General features: G+C 43.4%; 1 protein-coding gene across 1 annotated transcript in view; it reads right to left on the reverse strand.

The window, feature by feature from the left end:
- LOC126155912 (neuroligin-2-like) overlaps positions 1–19,139 on the reverse strand; it is a 317,083-nt gene that overhangs the window by 145,024 nt on the left and 152,920 nt on the right. The window contains exon 4 of the mRNA XM_049916265.1: positions 16,921–17,109. Within this exon, the coding sequence (XP_049772222.1) occupies positions 16,921–17,109 (189 nt within the window). The remainder of the gene's footprint in view (positions 1–16,920; positions 17,110–19,139) is intronic.

Here is a 19,139-nt window from a genome sequence, read left to right on the forward strand (position 1 = left end):
TCAGGTTGAACTACCGGCCTATATCGTGAGTTTGAAATGGAAACGAAGCGCAGATGATCATATGTTTTTGACTGAACTGTAATAGCTTTGGTTAATTATGAAATGGTTGACATTTGAGAGAATACGTCTAATATTTTCGAAAACAACTACTCATACAACTGAAAGGAAGAGAACAGAAAATACAAATACATCACTAAGTCTGAAATAAAAAGGGCTAAACGGACACATAGAGCCTCTAATTTCTACCCACAGTTTGAAAGACACGGAAAACTGAAATGAGGTAGGAGATACAGATTCTCCGCTCTCCTTCTTAGAACGTGGTCTTACATGTTTGCGTAGTTATAGAGGCCAGTCACAATTCCTTAGTTAGCGTAGGTAGGTTTTTAGAACCAAATATATCCATAATGTGAATGTCATCTATCGCCTTACCAACTTCATTAGTATGTAAAAATAACTGTATTTTATTATACACATTATATCTTCTATTATACACAGTAGAAATACTTCACACTTTTCACTTTTTAAGAAAAAGAAATGTAACGTAATACTTGCCAACCTGTAAATGGTACTAACTTGAATCTTTGGTTCTAATTTATTTCTCACGTCATATGTAACAATGTAGATAAATTTTTCTGCTAAGTGTAGACAAAATAATTACAAATGTTAGGTACTGACACTGAACACTATATGATTATGGGCATGAGGTACGTAAGCCGATATTTAATAGAATTTTCATTAGTTAATAATGCCGCAAAATCACAGATGAAATTATTAGCCCAAATTTGAAGAAAATACGTTAGCTCCCACTACTGGAAAAAAGTGTGGCTTAAGTTCTCATCGGCTCACTGAAGCAGCATACGCCCAACATTTTTACCAAATATGAATACAGCTAAAAATGTATCAGTGCAGTAACATCTCTGCAGCCGATATTACAGTTTAGGGGTGCGCAATATACCATCAATGAGGGCGGACTCTTCAAACCTGTTCTAATTCCATTCGATATTTTAAGGCAGAATGACGCTGTGAACTACCTGTTCTAATCCCATTCGACAACTTTTAGCATGTAAAGCTGCAATGACGCAGTGGACCACTGTTTGTACCTCACACGTAATGTTGTGGACCAATGTTTCTGCCTCGCACGTAATGTTGCGTAGCATTCAACGGCTGTTTACAGCTCAGGACGTAACAACAACGTGTCCACATTAATTCTTTCACCGGTCGGATGCAACTCTTACACGACTAAAATTCTACGATGTTTCCGAGACATCGTGTATAAAGCTTAAACATGGCAACGATGCGTATAATTTACTTTCAGAACTGCTACATAACGTACAATCTGTAATTCATTACTGCGAGAGAGATGCTATGCGCTCTGTAGCGTGAAATGTGTCTCTCTGGTCTTGGTGAAGAAGCAATTAACGAAATGATATAACTCACACTGGTGTTAATTATACGACGGGGAAAACGTGTACTGACTTTTGTACGAAGCTAACTGACTATATTGTTGACAGTAATCGTGTGAAATTTCGAATTATACAAGCTGGTGAACTGATAAAGTCGAAATAAGTTAAATACGAATGCTAATTCCTGCAACATAACAAGAGTATTGAAAATTATATCATTATTTAATTTAAAAAGGTACCTACGATTTTATTTCAACTGATGCAGTACATATATGAATTCCGACGTGTTGCACATCGGGACAGACGTTCGGAGGATGGATTTTGGTGGCAAATTCACTAGGTTGGGCACTGCCAGAACTTTTTCTGGGAGAATTTTTATTCTCTGAAAATGTTTTACTCTTGTTTGAGGTTTTTCTTGGACGGATACTGCTACCAGTTCCAATCTATAATGATATTGCACAGACAACTTCCCGACATTCTATTGCGAGAAGATCTACGACGTACTTAGTACCCAGACGTCACCCGCAGGAGGAGACTAACTTCCACGAACTTCAGAAAGGAAATACCAGAAGGAAGCTCCACTTCATAAACGCACTGATAATTACGCAAACATTGCATAAATATTTAGAACATTATCTTTCACATTGCCGTGAAATTCTAGATAGCAACAGTTAGATTAGAAATAAAGTTTTTGAATGATACATTAAAGATTCAGGTACTTTATGTAAGGCTCTATTCAAACCTCACAACTACTGTTGGTTAATAAGACTTAGATTACTTGATTATTGTTTGACATTGCTTCTGTTACCTTATATAATACCGGATTAACATCCAGTTCTTAACACAGCTCCGCAGGAGCTATCAACAATGGAACCCGTGTCGACTGCAATGCTCAGGTCACCGTCTGTTTTTATCATGTCGAATGAAAAACATGTTTTCTACATATTCCAATAACAGATTCTCTGTAGGTGATATTCGTCAGCTTTCATCAATGTTAGGATCTGCCTCATATAAATACAGCCGGACTTATTTTGTTTTTGATTATCGTTTTAATTTAAACTGAGAGTTTCTTCAGATCGTAACAAAGGTGTTCAACGTTTTATTCCATAATTACAAAACTTTGTTGTTTTTGTCAGTCTTGAAATGTTCTTTCTTTACATACAATGTATTAAGACAGTCATGTGCTCTGTCGTGAAATGCAACATTAATGCATGTTACATTTAAATCAAGAATACCAAGGAAGGTTAGGTTATGGTATTGTGGTATACACTGATGAGTACGTTTTTATGATACGTATGTGTTATGAATTTTACCTAAATCGAAAGCTAAAAATAAAATAGCTTACATGACTGTGTATCATCCAATGCAGTTCCTAATATTACTTCAGTGGAGATTTTATAATGTGCCGGAAGTGCAAAATATTATCAAAATAAAAGTAGGCCAATTCTCGATAGATCTCGGAGCATGTCTCTCGTTTATGTAGAATCTAGCAGTACGTCTATCATGAGATATTCTGTATTATGAGTCTATCTTTGGCTGAAGGGAATATGGCAGACTAATTAGTTAGTAAAATGCAAACGACCGATGTTGATGCGTATAGTGGACTCGCTGTAGTTATGCACTCATGCACCCATTTGTGCATTTGTCCATTTACTTATACTAATCACATAGATGCTTCTGTTTTACAATTTGCGCATTTCGTTTTTTCAATGAAGTTTGTCTTTCTCTGTAATCTCTGATCATTTTAAAGGACCGCGCCCAAGTCTACGTTTCCTACACGGTTCCCAGCGAATAGCTCTACTAATTTCGTATAAGCTCCTTCATGTTGTTCCCCGAATACTTTTGAGAAGACTATGTGGTATTGTGCATGTAAAACTAAAACTGCTTAGTTAGTTTAGAATTTAGTAAAATTGCTGAGCGTGCTTTTGCTACATATCAAGATGCATCAAGAGTGGTCGAAAGGGAATGTAGTAGTTCCCACCTTTCTCAATAGGCCGTACTGACGTATATTTTGTTACAGAATTCCCGAAGTTTGTCATACTATTACTACTGACTGCAACACCGAAAAGTAATCGAGTGAACCGCGGAAGCTTCATGATATACAAAACGATCGTGCTATTTGTACTTCTCAAGTTTTGGTTTTTCACATACCATGACCATCCTTACGTAATCTGATCGTACCATTACGCTGTGGAATTTCCAAACAATGATACAGCACTTTACAAGATAAAAAAAAATTATTGGAAAGCTTCTAGAAAGTAAAAGCTAAAATAGTAGTACAAATATGTTCTAAATGAGAAGGCAACCATCCCATTCGAAATAGACATGACTGAGGAAACAAGTAAATAACTTACATAAGCCTCATCAGTGTAGAAATGCAGCAGGCGGTCTGTCACATTATTTGTGAGCCCAACCAGTATGCCTTACGTGGCACGAACGGATCACACAACTTTTGATAGGTATGCCTTAACCGGCTGAAGCCAGTTACTAATGAAGAGATCCTGCAGAGCTGTAAAATTGCGAGGGTGTTGATTACTTCATTTCATCCATTGTTTCGAGTAGTCCTAGACATTTTGCGTGCGATTAAGACAGGATTCTTCAGGAGTCCTGTCGATGTGCGACAGTGAGTCATAATGGTCGTCAGTCCAGGATTATATGCATAAGGCTGTTGTCATCTTGGAAGACGGGAGTGTCAACAGCATATTCGTTGTGAAGATGTATCAGGAACACCAAAGAATTTTCCAAGAATTTTGAAATTACTTCACTTGTCCCATCTCACGTTAACTTTTATTTGTGGTACGCAAAAACCTCCCAAAACAGTAGAGAGACACCTCCGGCCTGAGCAAAAACCCGCAGGTATTGTACGTTAAACGCCCCATTGAAGTGAAGGTGCAATCGGGTGTCATATGTCTTCTGAAAAGAGGCAAAATGGCGATTACACTCTGCCGTTCTACAATTTGTACGTAGGTATGTGCATTGAAGACGCGCAGTTTTCTTTGCAGCTGTGAACAATGGTCCGTTTTCCAGGTACACCGGTCCAAATGGCTACAGCATGAAGGTTTGAGACTTGTTTGCTGCGGTTAGCTTCTCTTTACAACCACTGCCCTTCCACCGTGTAACACGACTGCAAACGGCACATTGTCCCTAGCAGGTATACACTGGACACATCGCATTGACACGGCAAGTATCGGGGCAAATTCATTGACCATGTGGTTTTTGTCTCATCAGTACGCGTCAACTCCTTTCCTCCACTCGCCATGTTCATCCAACTTCCTATGACTCCATACAAACGAATTTTACTTCACATACCACGTCACTGCAATGTCATGTCTGCGGCGGAAGGTAAAAAGACCGTCTGGCATCAGTTCTACGCTATCTACTGCACTCCAATGGGGGGGTAATTAGCTGTCCGCTTACCAGAAAGTCTCTGTAACGCTACCTACCAATGGGGCCTCTGAGGCAATGTTGTTTAAATTTACATAAACTGACTTTCTTTTGACTACTTAGGATGTGAACCACCTCGGTGCATAAATTGTTTCGAAATAACATTATTATTCGAAGTTTTTATTAAAAAAACACTATTTCGTATTTTTACTGGTGGCTGTTTGAGGATATACAGTTTATTCCCATTCTACAGCAAGTGTTGTCATAATATAATTATTATTGCAAATTTGCCCAGGTTCCAAAGACAATAGCAGAAAGTTCCGAGAATACAGGTGTGGTGCACTTATAAAATATAATTCGACTTCTTCTATCCTTCCTCTCTAAACAATGTGCACATCTTCTCCGTTTCTCAGCTGGAGGTTTCGTTGCCCTGCCTGGATCCGGTGCTACTGATGAATTCAGAGAATTTCTTACCGCCGCTAGTCGCTTTCCCAAACTGATCCCGAAAGTCTGACGTCTCACTTCTTATTGGTGTACGGCATCATTCATATTACGGAAGCATTCGTTATACTTGCATCGATCATAATAAAGAAGGCGAACAATGGTCAACGGCTTGTTTCTCTTTACACTATGTGGCATTGCCTCTTCTGGTCTGTGGTGTCAACATCATTGTGCGTCAGTATACCTTTTGGCTTTTTGTGATGGTGGTACCGTTGGGTGATCACGAAGAAACACGGTAACAACTTGGTTCTTCTTGGGCACGTAAGACGCTATCATCACATCTGGTTGGAAACCATATAATGTAGACTACACTTCACGTCCTTCAGTTGTAATGAAATCGGAAGATAGTTCGCCTTCGTTTTCTCGGAAACACAAACTACTGTATGATCTTTTCACAACAAACAATGAACTACATAGAGAGATGTAGAATTATCAAACGTGGTATTACGTCCAGACCTGTTATGTTCACTCAGCAGAGTTTTCACATCATTCTCTCCAAGTCGCACGGCTCTGATTTCTTTCTCCTTCAAAAAAATGGTTCAAATGGCTCTGAGCACTATGGGACTCAATATCTTAGGTCATAAGTCCCCTAGAACTTAGAACTACTTAAACCTAACTAACCTAAGGACATCACACACACCCATGCCCGAGGCAGGATTCGAACCTGCGACCGTAGCAGTCCCGCGGTTCCGGACTGCAGCGCCAGAACCGCTAGACCACCGCGGCCGGCTTTCTCCTTCACCAAACACACTTTTCTCTTCCAGCAGTAACTCGTTGCTCTGTCACAAATTGCCCAGAACTTCATTTAGTATCTACCAACTTTTAATGACATGTATTGTCGAAATGGACAGCGATCTCATCAACAAACATACTCTATCTCTCAGAGTAGTTTTCAGCATCTCAAATACTTCTCTGATTGGTTTAAGTTTTTCTCCTGACCAATGTTGAGGTCGGATTGCGGCACTGTCAAAGATCATCACCCTCAGAATAGCACGGAAGAGGTTGCGAGACTTAATTTCATTGAATGGTCGGCCATTCTCAACACTCCAGAGCTGACTGATATCTTTATGTCTTTACTTGGAAACACCAGACAGATCGGAACACCAAGAAAAATTTCATTTCATAAATATCTGTGTTCTTTAAGTCCTTGTAAACGATTCGAACTTCCTTATTTGTCCACAAACACACATCCTCAATAAGGGGTACACGAAAAAACATCATTAAAAAAAAGTGGTTCAAATGGCTCTGAACACTATGCGACTAAACATCTGTGGTCATCAGTCCCCTAGAACTTAGAACTACTTAAACCTAACTAACCTAAGGACACCACACACATCCATGCCCGAGGCAGGATTCGAACCTGCGACGGTAGCGGTCGCGCGGTTCCAGACTGAGGCGCGTAGAACCGCTCGGTCACCACACATCATAAAACAAGACTCTTAATTATGACAGTCCATAATCGAATACCTCATAGGTCTCTGGTATCCAATCAATATATTCTTTTTGCTTCACCTACCAGAAATTCCTGTCCGAGCGGCCGTAGTCCATATTTGATGCCCATTATGAGAAAAGAACAAGTCACACTCAACACAAGTTCCACTAAAGTGTTCTCTCTCTTCGTAAAATAATTTTTCATGATCATTGTCATCTTCGCGTTGTTATGAGTTTTCAGCGACGTCTAACTGACTATCAGTATCAATGGAAAATTCGAATTCGCTCAGTGGTATTTTGACTTTCAGAAGACTGCTCCAATAATTCCCGTATCTCCTCGTCTGGTAGTCCTCTTCCCCGTAAAATGTACTCTTTGTAGAACGGACAAGTGTTACGAAATAATGTACCAAAATAAACATGCCCTTATCAGTAGGAGGACTGTTGGACACTCAAAGAATAACAGCACGAATCAACAATAGAAAATGGTTTAAAAGACGCTGTGAACACATAACTCTGGTTGCTTAAAACTTGCTTCCATCTACACGGGCTTGCGAGACCCGTACGGAAAGAAATGTCAGCCAAAATTTCAACACAAAGCCACAGGGAGACTTTAATAATTATTTTCCAAAACTATAGCTAACAAGACAAATTAGGGTAAGTGCGACAATTTCACTAAAATAAAATGTATAGTTAATAAGAGAGAAGATAATAAAAATGACAGACGGGTCTCTCAGAGCCGATGGTAGTTAATGGATTAACTTTTTGCCCAGTGAGATAGAAATAAATACATAACTGATAGGTCGATGACAAGGTGTATGATGCTGTCTAGTGATTCGCTTATAGTGCCCTTGGGCCCTCAAATGCACTGAAGAGCCAAAGAAACTGGTACACCTGCCTAAAATCGTGTAGGGCCCCCGCGATCAACCAGACGTGCCGCAACATGACGTGGCATGGACTCGACTAACGTCTGAAGTAGTGCTGGAGGGAACTGAAACCATGAACCCTGCAGGGTTCTTCATAAATCCGTACGACTACGATGGGGTGGAGATCTCTTCTGAAAAGCACATCGCAAGACATCCCAGATATACCCAATAATGTTCATCTCTGGGGAGTATGGAGGCCAGCGGAAGTGTTTAAACTCAGATGAGTGTTCCTGGAGCCACTCTTTACACCTTCTGGACGTGTGGAGAGTCGCATTGCCCTGCTGGAATTGCCCAAGTACGTCGGAATGCACTATGGCTTGAATGGATACAGGTGATCAGACAAGATGCTTGCATACTTTTCACTTGTCTGAATCTTACTTACACGTATTAGGGTCCCATCTCCAACTGCACACACCCTACACCATTGAAGAGCCTCAATCTGATTGGTCACGTCCATTCGTTAGACACAATTTGAAACGAGACTCGTCCTACCAGGCAAAAGATGTTTCCAGTCATCAACAGTCTACTGTTGGTGTTGACAGGAACAGGCGAGGCGTAAAGCTTTGTGACGTGCTGTCATCAAGGGTACACGAGTGGGCCTTCGGCTCCGAAAGCGCATATCGATTATGTTTCGTTGAACGGTTCGCACTTGTTGCTTGCCCAGCATTAAAATCTGCAGCAATTTCTGGGAGGGTTGCACTTCTCCCGCGCTGAACAATTCTCTTCAGTTGTCTTTTGTCCCGTTCTTGCAGGATCAGTTAGCGACAGCAGCGATGTTTGAGATTTGATGTTTTTCTGGATTCCTGATATTCACGGTATACTCGTGAAATGCTCTTACGGGAAAAAGCCTACTTCATCGCTATCTCGGACGTGATGTGTCCCATCGCTTGTGTGCCGACTATAACACATCGTACAACTCACTTAAATCTTCATAATCAGCCATTGCAGCTGCAGTAACCAATCTAACGACTGCACCAGACACTTGTTGTCTTATATATGTGTTGCCGACAGCAGCGTTGTGTTCTGCCTGTTTACATATCTCTGTATTTGAATACAAATGTCTGTACCCATTTCTTTGGCGCTCCAGTGTATGTTTGTGTGGGTGTACGTGTGTGTTCAAATGGTTCAAATGGCTCTGAAAATTATGGGACTTAAATTCTGAGGTCATGAGTCCCCTAGAACTTAGAACTACTTAAACCTAGCTAACCTAAGGACATCACAGACATCCATGCCCGAGGCAGGATTCGAACCTGCGACCGTAGCGGTCGCGCGGTTCCAGACTGAAGCGCCTAGAACCGCTCGACCAGTACGTGTGCGTGCCTGTACGTAAGTGTATATGTGTATGCGTGTGTGTGTGCCTATGTGTGTGTGTGTTGGTGTGTGCAGGGAACCCTGCCGCCAATATTATTAGGTTTCGGACCAATAAGTTGGCCGAAGAGCGAAGCTGTATCTGGCTCGGCGCTGTATAGCCAATCTGAGGGCCGACAAGTGTGCCGTGTTCCCACGAAGGCCCCGAGGTGACGGCACGGCAGAGCGTCGCTTCGCCCGCGGCGTCCTGTTGCCGGCTCGTACAGTTCTGCGCAAAAGCAGATTTGTCGGGCGCCTGCGTCGTGTTGCGCTGGGGTGGCGGGCTCCAATCCGATAAGACAAGTTTGATGGGAAGTGTAATTTCGTTTGGCCGCCAGCCAGGCAAACAGCGCAAGTTACGTGAGCAGTGAGCGGCGGCAGCGTCTGCGACAGACATGCGACCCCAGGCCGTAACGACCGCCACCCGTGTCGCCGCCGTCGCCACCCGCGGCTCTGCAGGAATAACTCACAGCCCTGGGGTGTAGCGCGCGTGCGCCACAATATTACCAGCCAGAATACGTCTGCAACACCGAAATGAGATTCATGATCAATCTGGGCGAATCAGCGACGCGTGGAATACATGCCGAACCGGTCGATTCCCACATCAGTGGCAGATGTTAGGCGGTTCTAAACCGCGTTCCAGTCATGTGAAACAATGTGATATCATACTACCAGTAAGAAAATTAATTTACATATACTGATGCCCTCAAAAACTTCCGACGTGCATAGCAAGGATTACTAAGAAACTTATCACATATTGCAATATAAGAAATACTGTTTACATGCCTCTGTGCGCGCTATAATTAGGCTAATCTTGGGTTTCTTGTATCTACAGGCCCGGTACGTAGGGCCTGAAGAATATTTGAATGTTTCTGGACTCTTCACTTAGTACTGGTCCTGGAAACTGTTCACCGAGCGAGGTGGCGCAGTGGATAGCACACTGGACTCGCATTCGGGGGGACGACGGTTCAATCCTGTCTCCAACCATCCTGATTTAGGTTTTCCGTGATTTCCCTAAATCGTTTCAGGCAAATGCCGGGATGGTTCCTTTGAAAGGGCACGGCCGATTTCCTTCCCGATCCTTCCCTAACCCGAGCTTGCCCTCCGTCTCTAATGACCTCGTTGTCGACGGGGCGTTAAACACTAACCACCTACCTACCTCGAAACTGTTCAAGTATGCTTTCGCAGGATAAGTATCCCAAGGCATCACTCTAGGAAGGTATTTTATTTCCATGACGCTATCTCCTGAGTCAAACACAAGTGATCAATTATGTCTCTGACAATACATTCACAATATACTCTGTTATTCATATTCGCCGTCTCTATCTTAAATACCTGAGCCCTATTCTAGGATGAAACTTACAAGACTGAGCCGTGCGCGGCTCGCGTTCGTGTCGTGTATTGCTTGACGGCTTGTCTTTCCAGTTGAAGCCTCTCGTTTCTTATTCGATTTACTGGCATCACTAAGTTGCTGCTCTGCTTGCCCGTGAGTGACGGCAGCAGCGCTTATAGATAAGTAAACTGCCGTACTACCTCTGGAGCCACCGCTAGTAATTCCGGGTCTTGGTCTGTCGGGCGTTCAGTCAGAATGGAGTTCCAGTGAGGTCTCGACAGCCAGAATTCGCCGACCGCTGGCGATACACATGCACTGTCCAACGGAAGGAGACTGGAGCGGGAACGACCGTTGGTTGGTCGTTCGGTCGGCTGTCTCATCGGGCGAAGTGTATTTGGTCCTTTGACCGTTTCTTGGCCCCGTCAGTTGGTCATCTTCCCGGATGTGGGTCGGTTTCTTTCTTGTGCAAAGATGTCGGGTGGCCAATGGGGAAATATTACCTCTGCATGGTTGGGTCCGAGCCAGTGTGCCCGCAACGCCGTGTCTCCGAGTTCCGAAAGGACATGGAGTTGAGTCAGGATGATGCTGCAGTGAGGTCCGGATAGCCAAGACTCACCCGCCCGTTGCTGACACACATGTCTTGAGTGGGGACGACCTTGGTTGGTCGTTAGGTCGGCCGTCTCACCGCACGACTTCTATTTGGTCGCTGACCGCTTCTGGGTTCTCTGTGTGTGTCGACTTGTGATTCGTCCTTGTTGTTACACAGTCATTGCTTTTAGCATTGTTCGAGTTCTTGTGGAAGTGTTTTCGTGGAACTGTGTCTAGCTTGTGTAATTTCGACTGAGCAGTTAATTTTAATGCTGAGTGCGCACTGAGTAGGCAGTCGGTCTGGAACACCGCAGCGAGGAAGTCTCCGCGTGGAGTTCATTAGCGTAGTGTTCCATAGAGTGTTTCTCCTCGTCGTATGATGCTATCTGGCACGGCGTGTATTTCGACAACCCTTGGTGTTTGTTCATATTTTTGTGTGGTTATTGTGCCTTGGCTGCATTTAAACTGTGATTTCCTTTTAGTCTCAAGTAGGCTACTGTGCCAGACCTTCAGCCGTCATTAATTTAGTTGCTTCAATTTTAAAATACGGCCTTCAGCCAACTTAAATTAAGGTTTCAAGATTGAATTGTTTAAAACTTATTTGAAAAAATGAGATTTTGCTCTGTTTTAAATCTTTCTTATTCAGGCCTTAAGCCTTCAGTTCTTCAATGTTCAGTATGTGGCCTTCAGCCGAGCTTTTATGTAATTTTTTTCTTTATTTTTTTAACTAAGGCCTTCAGGCGTGTGTATCCTTTAAAGCAGTTTTAATAATTGACTTCAGCCGTATCGTTTTTGAATCCTTTCAAGGGTATGTGTGATTAAGTGTCTTTAGGAAAATAAAGTTTGTGTACTTTGTGCAACTAACAGTAACTGATTTTGGCCCTTTTCCACAACGACAACCTGATCCACTCTGCCCTGAGAATCCAGATTTAAAAGAGTTTTGTATTTAATATTATTTGTAGCTAACTACACGGCCCAGTAACGTTTTTATGACCAACGCCTGCTTTCGATTTCAAAGTACAGTAAACATTCACAGCCGCTGGTGGCAGCACTAGCCGTGAAGGGTCTATAAAACACGACTCGGGGACGCGGAAAACAGAGCAGGCGTTGTCGTAATGTAAAAATTACGATATTTACCTGAAGTACAACCGAGCTTGATCATTGGCTTTCAGGCCAAGGGTGGAAGATTTTCCGAAACGACTCTGTTTTTAAACTGTTTCCGTGCCACCAGGTGCATGCAAAATGACGCTACCCAAAACTGGTGACGCACAGACCTCTGCAGCAGGTGCATGGTTTATGCACGCATTCTTCCTATGAAGAAGGCTTGAATTTGCACTCCTATACAGCAACTGAATGACCACTCAGTGGCGACAAGTGGCCTTTCAAGATGAAAAACGTTTAACGCTCCATCGGACAGATGTCAAATATGCTGAAACCAACCGGAATGGCCTAGGCGTTAAGGTCTTCGGAATGTCTTCATGTCATTCCTTTGTGGATCTCGTCGTTCTGTTACAATGGATCAACACACGTATGCATCTCTCCCTCCAGACCATGTCCAGCCCTACATGAAGTTCGTTCTTCCTCGGCAGGAAGACACCCACCAGCAGAAAGGTGCTACGTGCCATACAGCTCGCAGTGTAAGTACATAGTTAAGAACATCAGGATGAGTTTACCCTACTCTCCTGGTCACAAAACACTCCTCCTGATTTAAGCCTTATTGAGGCTCTGTGGAACCACTTAGATCGGGCTGTGCGCGCCATGGATCCTCAGCCAAGAAACATAGCGTAGGCTGGCTATGGTATTCGAGTTGATGTGGGTCCCCGTTTCTGTCGGTACTTTCCAGAACCTATTCTCTTCCTGCATGTCTCATGCTGCCAGAGGTGTTTATTCAGTCTTCTTAAGGTAATCACATTACTGCAACTGGCCACCGTACATTTTCCGAGCCTTAGCTGCGATACAGCCTATCCCAACAAACTTCTACTCGCGGGTGTATCAGTTTATTGACACAAATTGTGATTCATTGATGTTGTATTCGAACGGGAAACCATTTCTGCATTTTGTGAAGTACGAACTCTTGCATTTTAGTACAAGTAAAGCGATTTTCGATCGTTTCACCGCGGGAGGTGGCGCAGTAGTTCGCATTCTGGACTCGCATCCGGGAGGGGACAGTTGAAACCGGCGTCCGGCCACCGTGAGTTATTTTTTCCGTTATTTCCCTAAATCGCTTCAGACTAATGCCGGAATGGTTTCTTTGAAAGAGCATGGCCGACGTCCTTCCCATGTTTCCCTAATCTGATGGGACACATAAACTGGCTGTTTGGGCCCTTCCCCCAAATCAACCAACCAACAATTTCGCCACATTTAAAACACGTCGAGGACTGCCGAAGTACTCTGCAGCTGTTTCCAGATATTACTTGGTTATTCATTAGCGCATTTTCTGTTTTAGAAGACGACTGCTCGAAAACTGCAAGACACACGGTATCAGCAGGCATCACAGTGGATGAAGGATCTCTCTGAGTTTAGATTCGTAATGAGTGCCGTGCCACTGATGTGGAGAACCATGAAAAGCAGCTTCCACTGCTAATAAGACCGGTTTCTGTCACTTATGAGGCCCTTTTCCAGTGGCTCTGAAAACTACTTTTTTTGCGTCGCTTTTCTACAGCATAGTTTTCGGAGACACTTGAAAGTGGCCTGATGCGACTGTGACTGGAGCAGCTTTATATTATTTACGGAGTCAGTGTGCTCCAAACATGGAGATATTAACAGGTGTAGAGTACAACAGAAGGCGTCATGCGTGTAACAACACAGAGACAGATCGTCGACACCTTAGTGTCGCAACGAAGTAGTTCGCCCCTGCATGTAGGCAACTCACTGAACATGCTGCCAGAGCGGGCAAAATCTCTCCTTTCTGGGAAATTCGAGTCACTGATTTAACTGATTTCCTGGCAAGTATTGACGTTTGCCGCGTCACAAACGGTGTCATCATTGAGCAAACGCAATATAATTTGAAAACTAGGATGCTTCATCAAATGGCACGTGTCTGTTTTCTGTATGCTTTGCATCTTTCACGCAGTCGTCTTCTGAAACCCGAAACGTTCTTACGAATAATCCCTAAACCTTAGTATAAGTGTGTACATCATCTTTGAAACTTTTAAGGCAGGGCTGACCACGGTGTGGAAAACCGTACGTAATGCTACACGTGTGGGAGTCAGGTGTGGGTCAACGCTCGGCGTGTCTCGTATTTGCCCGGTCTTTCTCTGTAATAATCAGCGCAGTGCGACATTTCATTTATTATTACGGTGTGGTATTTTGCGGTCGCCACCACCCTCTGCCGTTCAGCAGAATCGTTGTGTCAGCGCAGTTTGTCCTTCTCTATTGGTTCATGGTACAAAGGACGTTCACAGGTCCAGTTGCTATTTACACAAAAGGACGAAATCTCTCGATCTATTGGCGCAAGGCTTTCAAAAAGAACAGAAACAACAAAAGAGAGAGCTGGTAATTCTCTGTATGCACTATGCAGTCGCATAATTGACTATTACCAAAAATTTGCTATGAGACGACATTATAATACCGTGGAGAAACAATTTAGAGATTTGGTTGAGAAAAAAAGAGCAGAAAATTACAGCGATCGACAGACATGTATCGTTGTACTGTACATCAAAAAGCAATTTGCGCTATATTTGCAACCATGGAGCACACGAAGGGAAATTTTGCTAAATTTGAAGCCATGGAGCACGTGAAGAAATTGGTGGCATTATAGCAAATATTTCTGAAATCTCATGCATTATTCCATTATCTGCTGCAACAGTTACCTATGGAGATGAAGAGTTTGGGGACTTTATACACTACCGCAAATTAGTTGGTTAAGTCAAGGGGCATATCTGGAAGGATTTTTCCTTGTGAAACCCGTTATTGTTTAATTTATGAAGGAAAAGGAAGTGCAGGAACAAAAATTACGACATCCAGAACGGATTGCAGACCTAACACTGTATGTGAACTTTACTACACACTGCCCACGGTATGACAGTGAAAACTGAGAAAAAATTTATTTCTGAGTTGATACGGATGCATTTAGAAAAATGGTTGAAATGGCTCTGAGCACCATGAGACTCATCTTCTGAGGTCATTAGTCCCCTAGAACTTAGAAAGTCTGAAGAATTCATTGAAGCCTTCAAACAGCCAAAATAAGAGTTTTCTAAGTGTTTTGAGGACACAACCAATATAGCATCTGCTTTAAAGCTGTTTTCCGCACCGTTTCTCGTTTCTCTTGAAACCGCTGCTGTGCAACTGCCCAGGCTGTTTACATTTTTTCCTCAATTAGAGTTTCCACGTCTCCATAACTAGGTTACTAACGTGCTCCGTTTCGAGGTCAAAATAAGGGTGTGAAAGATTTTTTCTTTTTTTTTTTCTTTGTTACGAAACTAAATAAGTTACGATTATGTCGCACCCTGAGAGTGAAACACTGAAATTTTCTATGTCCCTCTGTAACCCGGTACTCTGTACCAGATAAAAATTAGGTCTTCATCAAGCCAAAAAGAATTACATGTTACTGCAGATGTGTTTTGTTTGTCGTCTGTTTTGTTGAGAAATGTGAAATAAAAAACCAAGTCGTAAGCAGAGCGACTGAATTTCCTTTTAAACGCGACGTGTTTTTCAGTTTCCACTCTGGGCCCTCCGCGTACTCAGTGTGCCATGGTGGTGGAGGAAATCTGCAGCTAGGCCGAGTGCTTCGGCACTCATGTTCGCGAGCCGAAATCTTGGCCGCCCCTGCTCTAAGGTTACTGCTAATATTGTCTGCCAGGTCCTTGTATTCGGCAGTAGCAGTCTATCTTTGAGGCACCTCTTGAAATAAAACAAAATATATTGGATTTGGCGATATTTCAGGTGACTGATTTACTTCCATTGGGTCTTCCAGCCATCTTCAGATGTATATTAAACATGAGGTGTATACATGCATAACTTTCCAGATTCCTGTGCTGTATGCTGTGGGATAACGTAACTACATATGTGTATACACTAACAGTCAGGACGAAAGAAGTTACAGGTGGGTCAGTTGGTAAGTTGCACTTGTTACTAATGCCTTGTCAGCAGTAGTGTAAGGATAAACAGATCGTATGTATTCCAAATAATCTTCTGGAAAGAGTGGTATGTGCACCTATAGCGGTGGGCAGCAACGACAGAAGCAGCATAGTTATGTACTAAGTGATGGTCAGACTGGGGGTCAAGGTTGACAGTAATCGAGACCTAAAAGCAGGTGTCCGTACCAGAGGCTTGTGTTATGTCGTAAGTGAAGTTCAGTGCAGATAATGACAGATGAGCGAGTACATGCCCAGTTGTCACCAGCAGCAAACTGTGTGTGTGTGTGTGAGTGTGTGTGCGTGTGTGTGTATACTCAGCATGGCTCACCTACAAAGAGGGAGAGATGAGCAGTTACTAACAGGTTTTGTTCCTTTTCACCACAACACTAGGCTCACAACCATTTTAAAATGGCCTTTCAAATGTTCAAATGTGTGTGAAATCTTATGGGACTTAACTGCTAAGGTCATCAGTCCCGAAGCTTTCACACTACTTAATATAAATTATCCTAAGGACAAACACACACACCCATGCCCGAAGGAGGACTCGAACCTCTGCTGGGACCAGCCGCACAGTCCATGACTGCAGCGCCTGAGACCGCTCGGCTAATCCAGCGCGTCCGAAAATGGCCTTGGTGGCTGAACCGAGAAAACATAATTGCAACTAACGCTGTTATTTTATTTCAGGTAATTATTGCAGATACGGGCACTGAACTATCATGGTGCACATGATGGACTGGTAAATAATTTATGCCCTGTCACAGCTCGAGTGTCGGCAGCTGCTGCAGCAGGTGTTGTGTGTGTAGTAAGAGTGGCTCAGCTAGGGACAGCAGCACAGATAGGCATTGACACCTGGCAGATGGTAGCAGCAGCACCACCACCACCACTATGTAGTGTGAATACTAAGAGGGGCTCGGCTAGACAGAGGTACTAACCCCTGGCGGCAGGCAGCAGCAGCAGCAGGTGGGCGAGCGCGGCGCCTGTGTCGTGCGCCAGCAGCGTGACGCGCTGCGGGTCACCGCCGAAGGCCGCCACGTTGAGCCGCAGCCACGTCAGCAGAGACACGGCGTCCTGCAGCGCCAGGTCCCCCGCCGCGTTCGGCCCGCTGCGCGTCCTCAGGAAACCTGCGGCCACCACAAACCACGCTCTACTTCCAGCTCTATCTCCATCTCCAACATTTTACCTGCACTATAAGTAGAGAAATTACGAATTCACATACACTACGGATGTCAGAGTCAAAATTATTGAAACAATAGACCTACTAGATGTCATAGTATAAAGTACAGGGTCCACATGAAGGAGGTAAGCCCAGAGGATGGTAGTGAAACCAACAATAGCTTTGAAGTTTCCTTCATAATATGAATGCACCGCATTCAATGATAATTTGTATTCGGCGGTGTCAGCCCTCGTAATCCCTTCTATAGTTTGTCTTTCATTTTTAGTAACGGATTTTATGTGTTGTAGAAACTTGTTTTTCTCGTCTAGAAGAATTTCCATATTGCTGTAAACAGTGCTGCATTTTATGGTGATTCCGTCAAGCCTCAGTGACGGATTTCTGAGCCAACAAGGTTTTCTCTTCAGAAGTACACATGTCGTTTAATGAACAGCTATATTTCTTTCCGGTGCTACACCGCTGCATGCGAACAAGCTGGTCAGTCGTCTCTTACTCATGCCTCTTCCTGGAGTCCACAGAGACAACTACTGGGGTATCATTCGTGTACGCAACGTCACTTTCAAAAGTTTCTGCTCAGTCTAACACGTATAATCGGGGTTCAGTACTGAGGAGCCACTTATGGAGTCTTGGGGAAGGACTTGGTAATCTCTGCCTCGCAGTCCCACCGACAGTACATCTCCTACAATAATGGTCAAAGCCCTTGTTGAGACTTTAGGGGGCCCAAAATCTCAGAGGCATGCGAAGATTTTCGAATGTCCCGCAGATGCTAATCATGAGCAAAATCGAATATTTCGAAGTCACAATATTTTATATATTCAAGAACTGGCTCTGAGCACTATGGGACTTAACTTCTGAGGTTTTCAGTCCCCTAGAACTTAGAACTGCTTAAACCTAACTAACCTAAGGACATCACACACATCCATGCCCGAGACAGGATTCGAACCTACGACCGTAGCGGTCCCGCGGTTACAGACGGTAGTGCCTAGAACCGCTCGGCCACTTCGGCCGGGTTTCAAGAACTCTATTAATCTTATCGTCTATAAACTTTCCTCTTCTGAATCCACGCTGGCACTGGTTCACACCCAACACCGGCACCCAGTAAAAAAGTAGACCCTCCTGAAATTTGGCCAAAAAGGCTAAATAAGCAAATGGGTCTATAGCTTTTCGATCATGCCGGATATTTATCCTTTCCCTTTTTAATCACCACTGTTTTATCTTTTTCCTGATCGCCGGGATCCTACCTACTCGCAACGCCTCGTTTGGTACTACTATAAAATAAGGTACTATCAGAAGACCTGTGACACTGTCGGTGTTTATATTGTCATCACGAAATAGCGCTGTTACCTGGTATTCTCCCCTCCTTCCAGATTTTATTGAGCCATTCTCTCTGCGAACTGTAGACATGACAGGAGGCCCGCTAACAGTTTCATTCAAAAACTTATCCATTCAACAACTTATCCATATATCAGAATACAGATGACTTCTTTGAAAATTCTCCGAGAGTATTCTTTTAATTTCCTGAAGTAGTGATTTGTAGCTCACCTTAATTGCCCTGTATTCATGGCGCCCCGCAGCGCATTCTGATTACCTTAAATCCCGTTAACAACCACTTTTTTTTACCCTTCACCTCAACGTGTAAATTTCTATGCACCCCTTGGGATTGTACCTTGACTTTTCATGTTTTCATTAACGATATAAATGGCCTGTGTTCTTTGCACGAGTTCAGTTAGTAAATGCATACCTAGGTCTATGTGTACCAGAAGCGAATCCATCGGAAATACTGCAGTGTAGACGACTAAGGCATGAGAACCAGTTGTACTGATTTCTAAATCAGTACTTTGCCACAGAGAGTATATTGCATTCGCATCTGTTGCCACAAGGAAACATGCAGCTTTTCCATACAGGGCTACCACCCTGAGTTCATATGCAAAAGGTTCCATGGAATTACAGTACTACATACATATGCTGATTACAACCCAC

This window comes from Schistocerca cancellata, chromosome 2 (assembly GCF_023864275.1).
Source record: "Schistocerca cancellata isolate TAMUIC-IGC-003103 chromosome 2, iqSchCanc2.1, whole genome shotgun sequence".
NCBI lineage: Eukaryota > Metazoa > Arthropoda > Insecta > Orthoptera > Acrididae > Schistocerca > Schistocerca cancellata.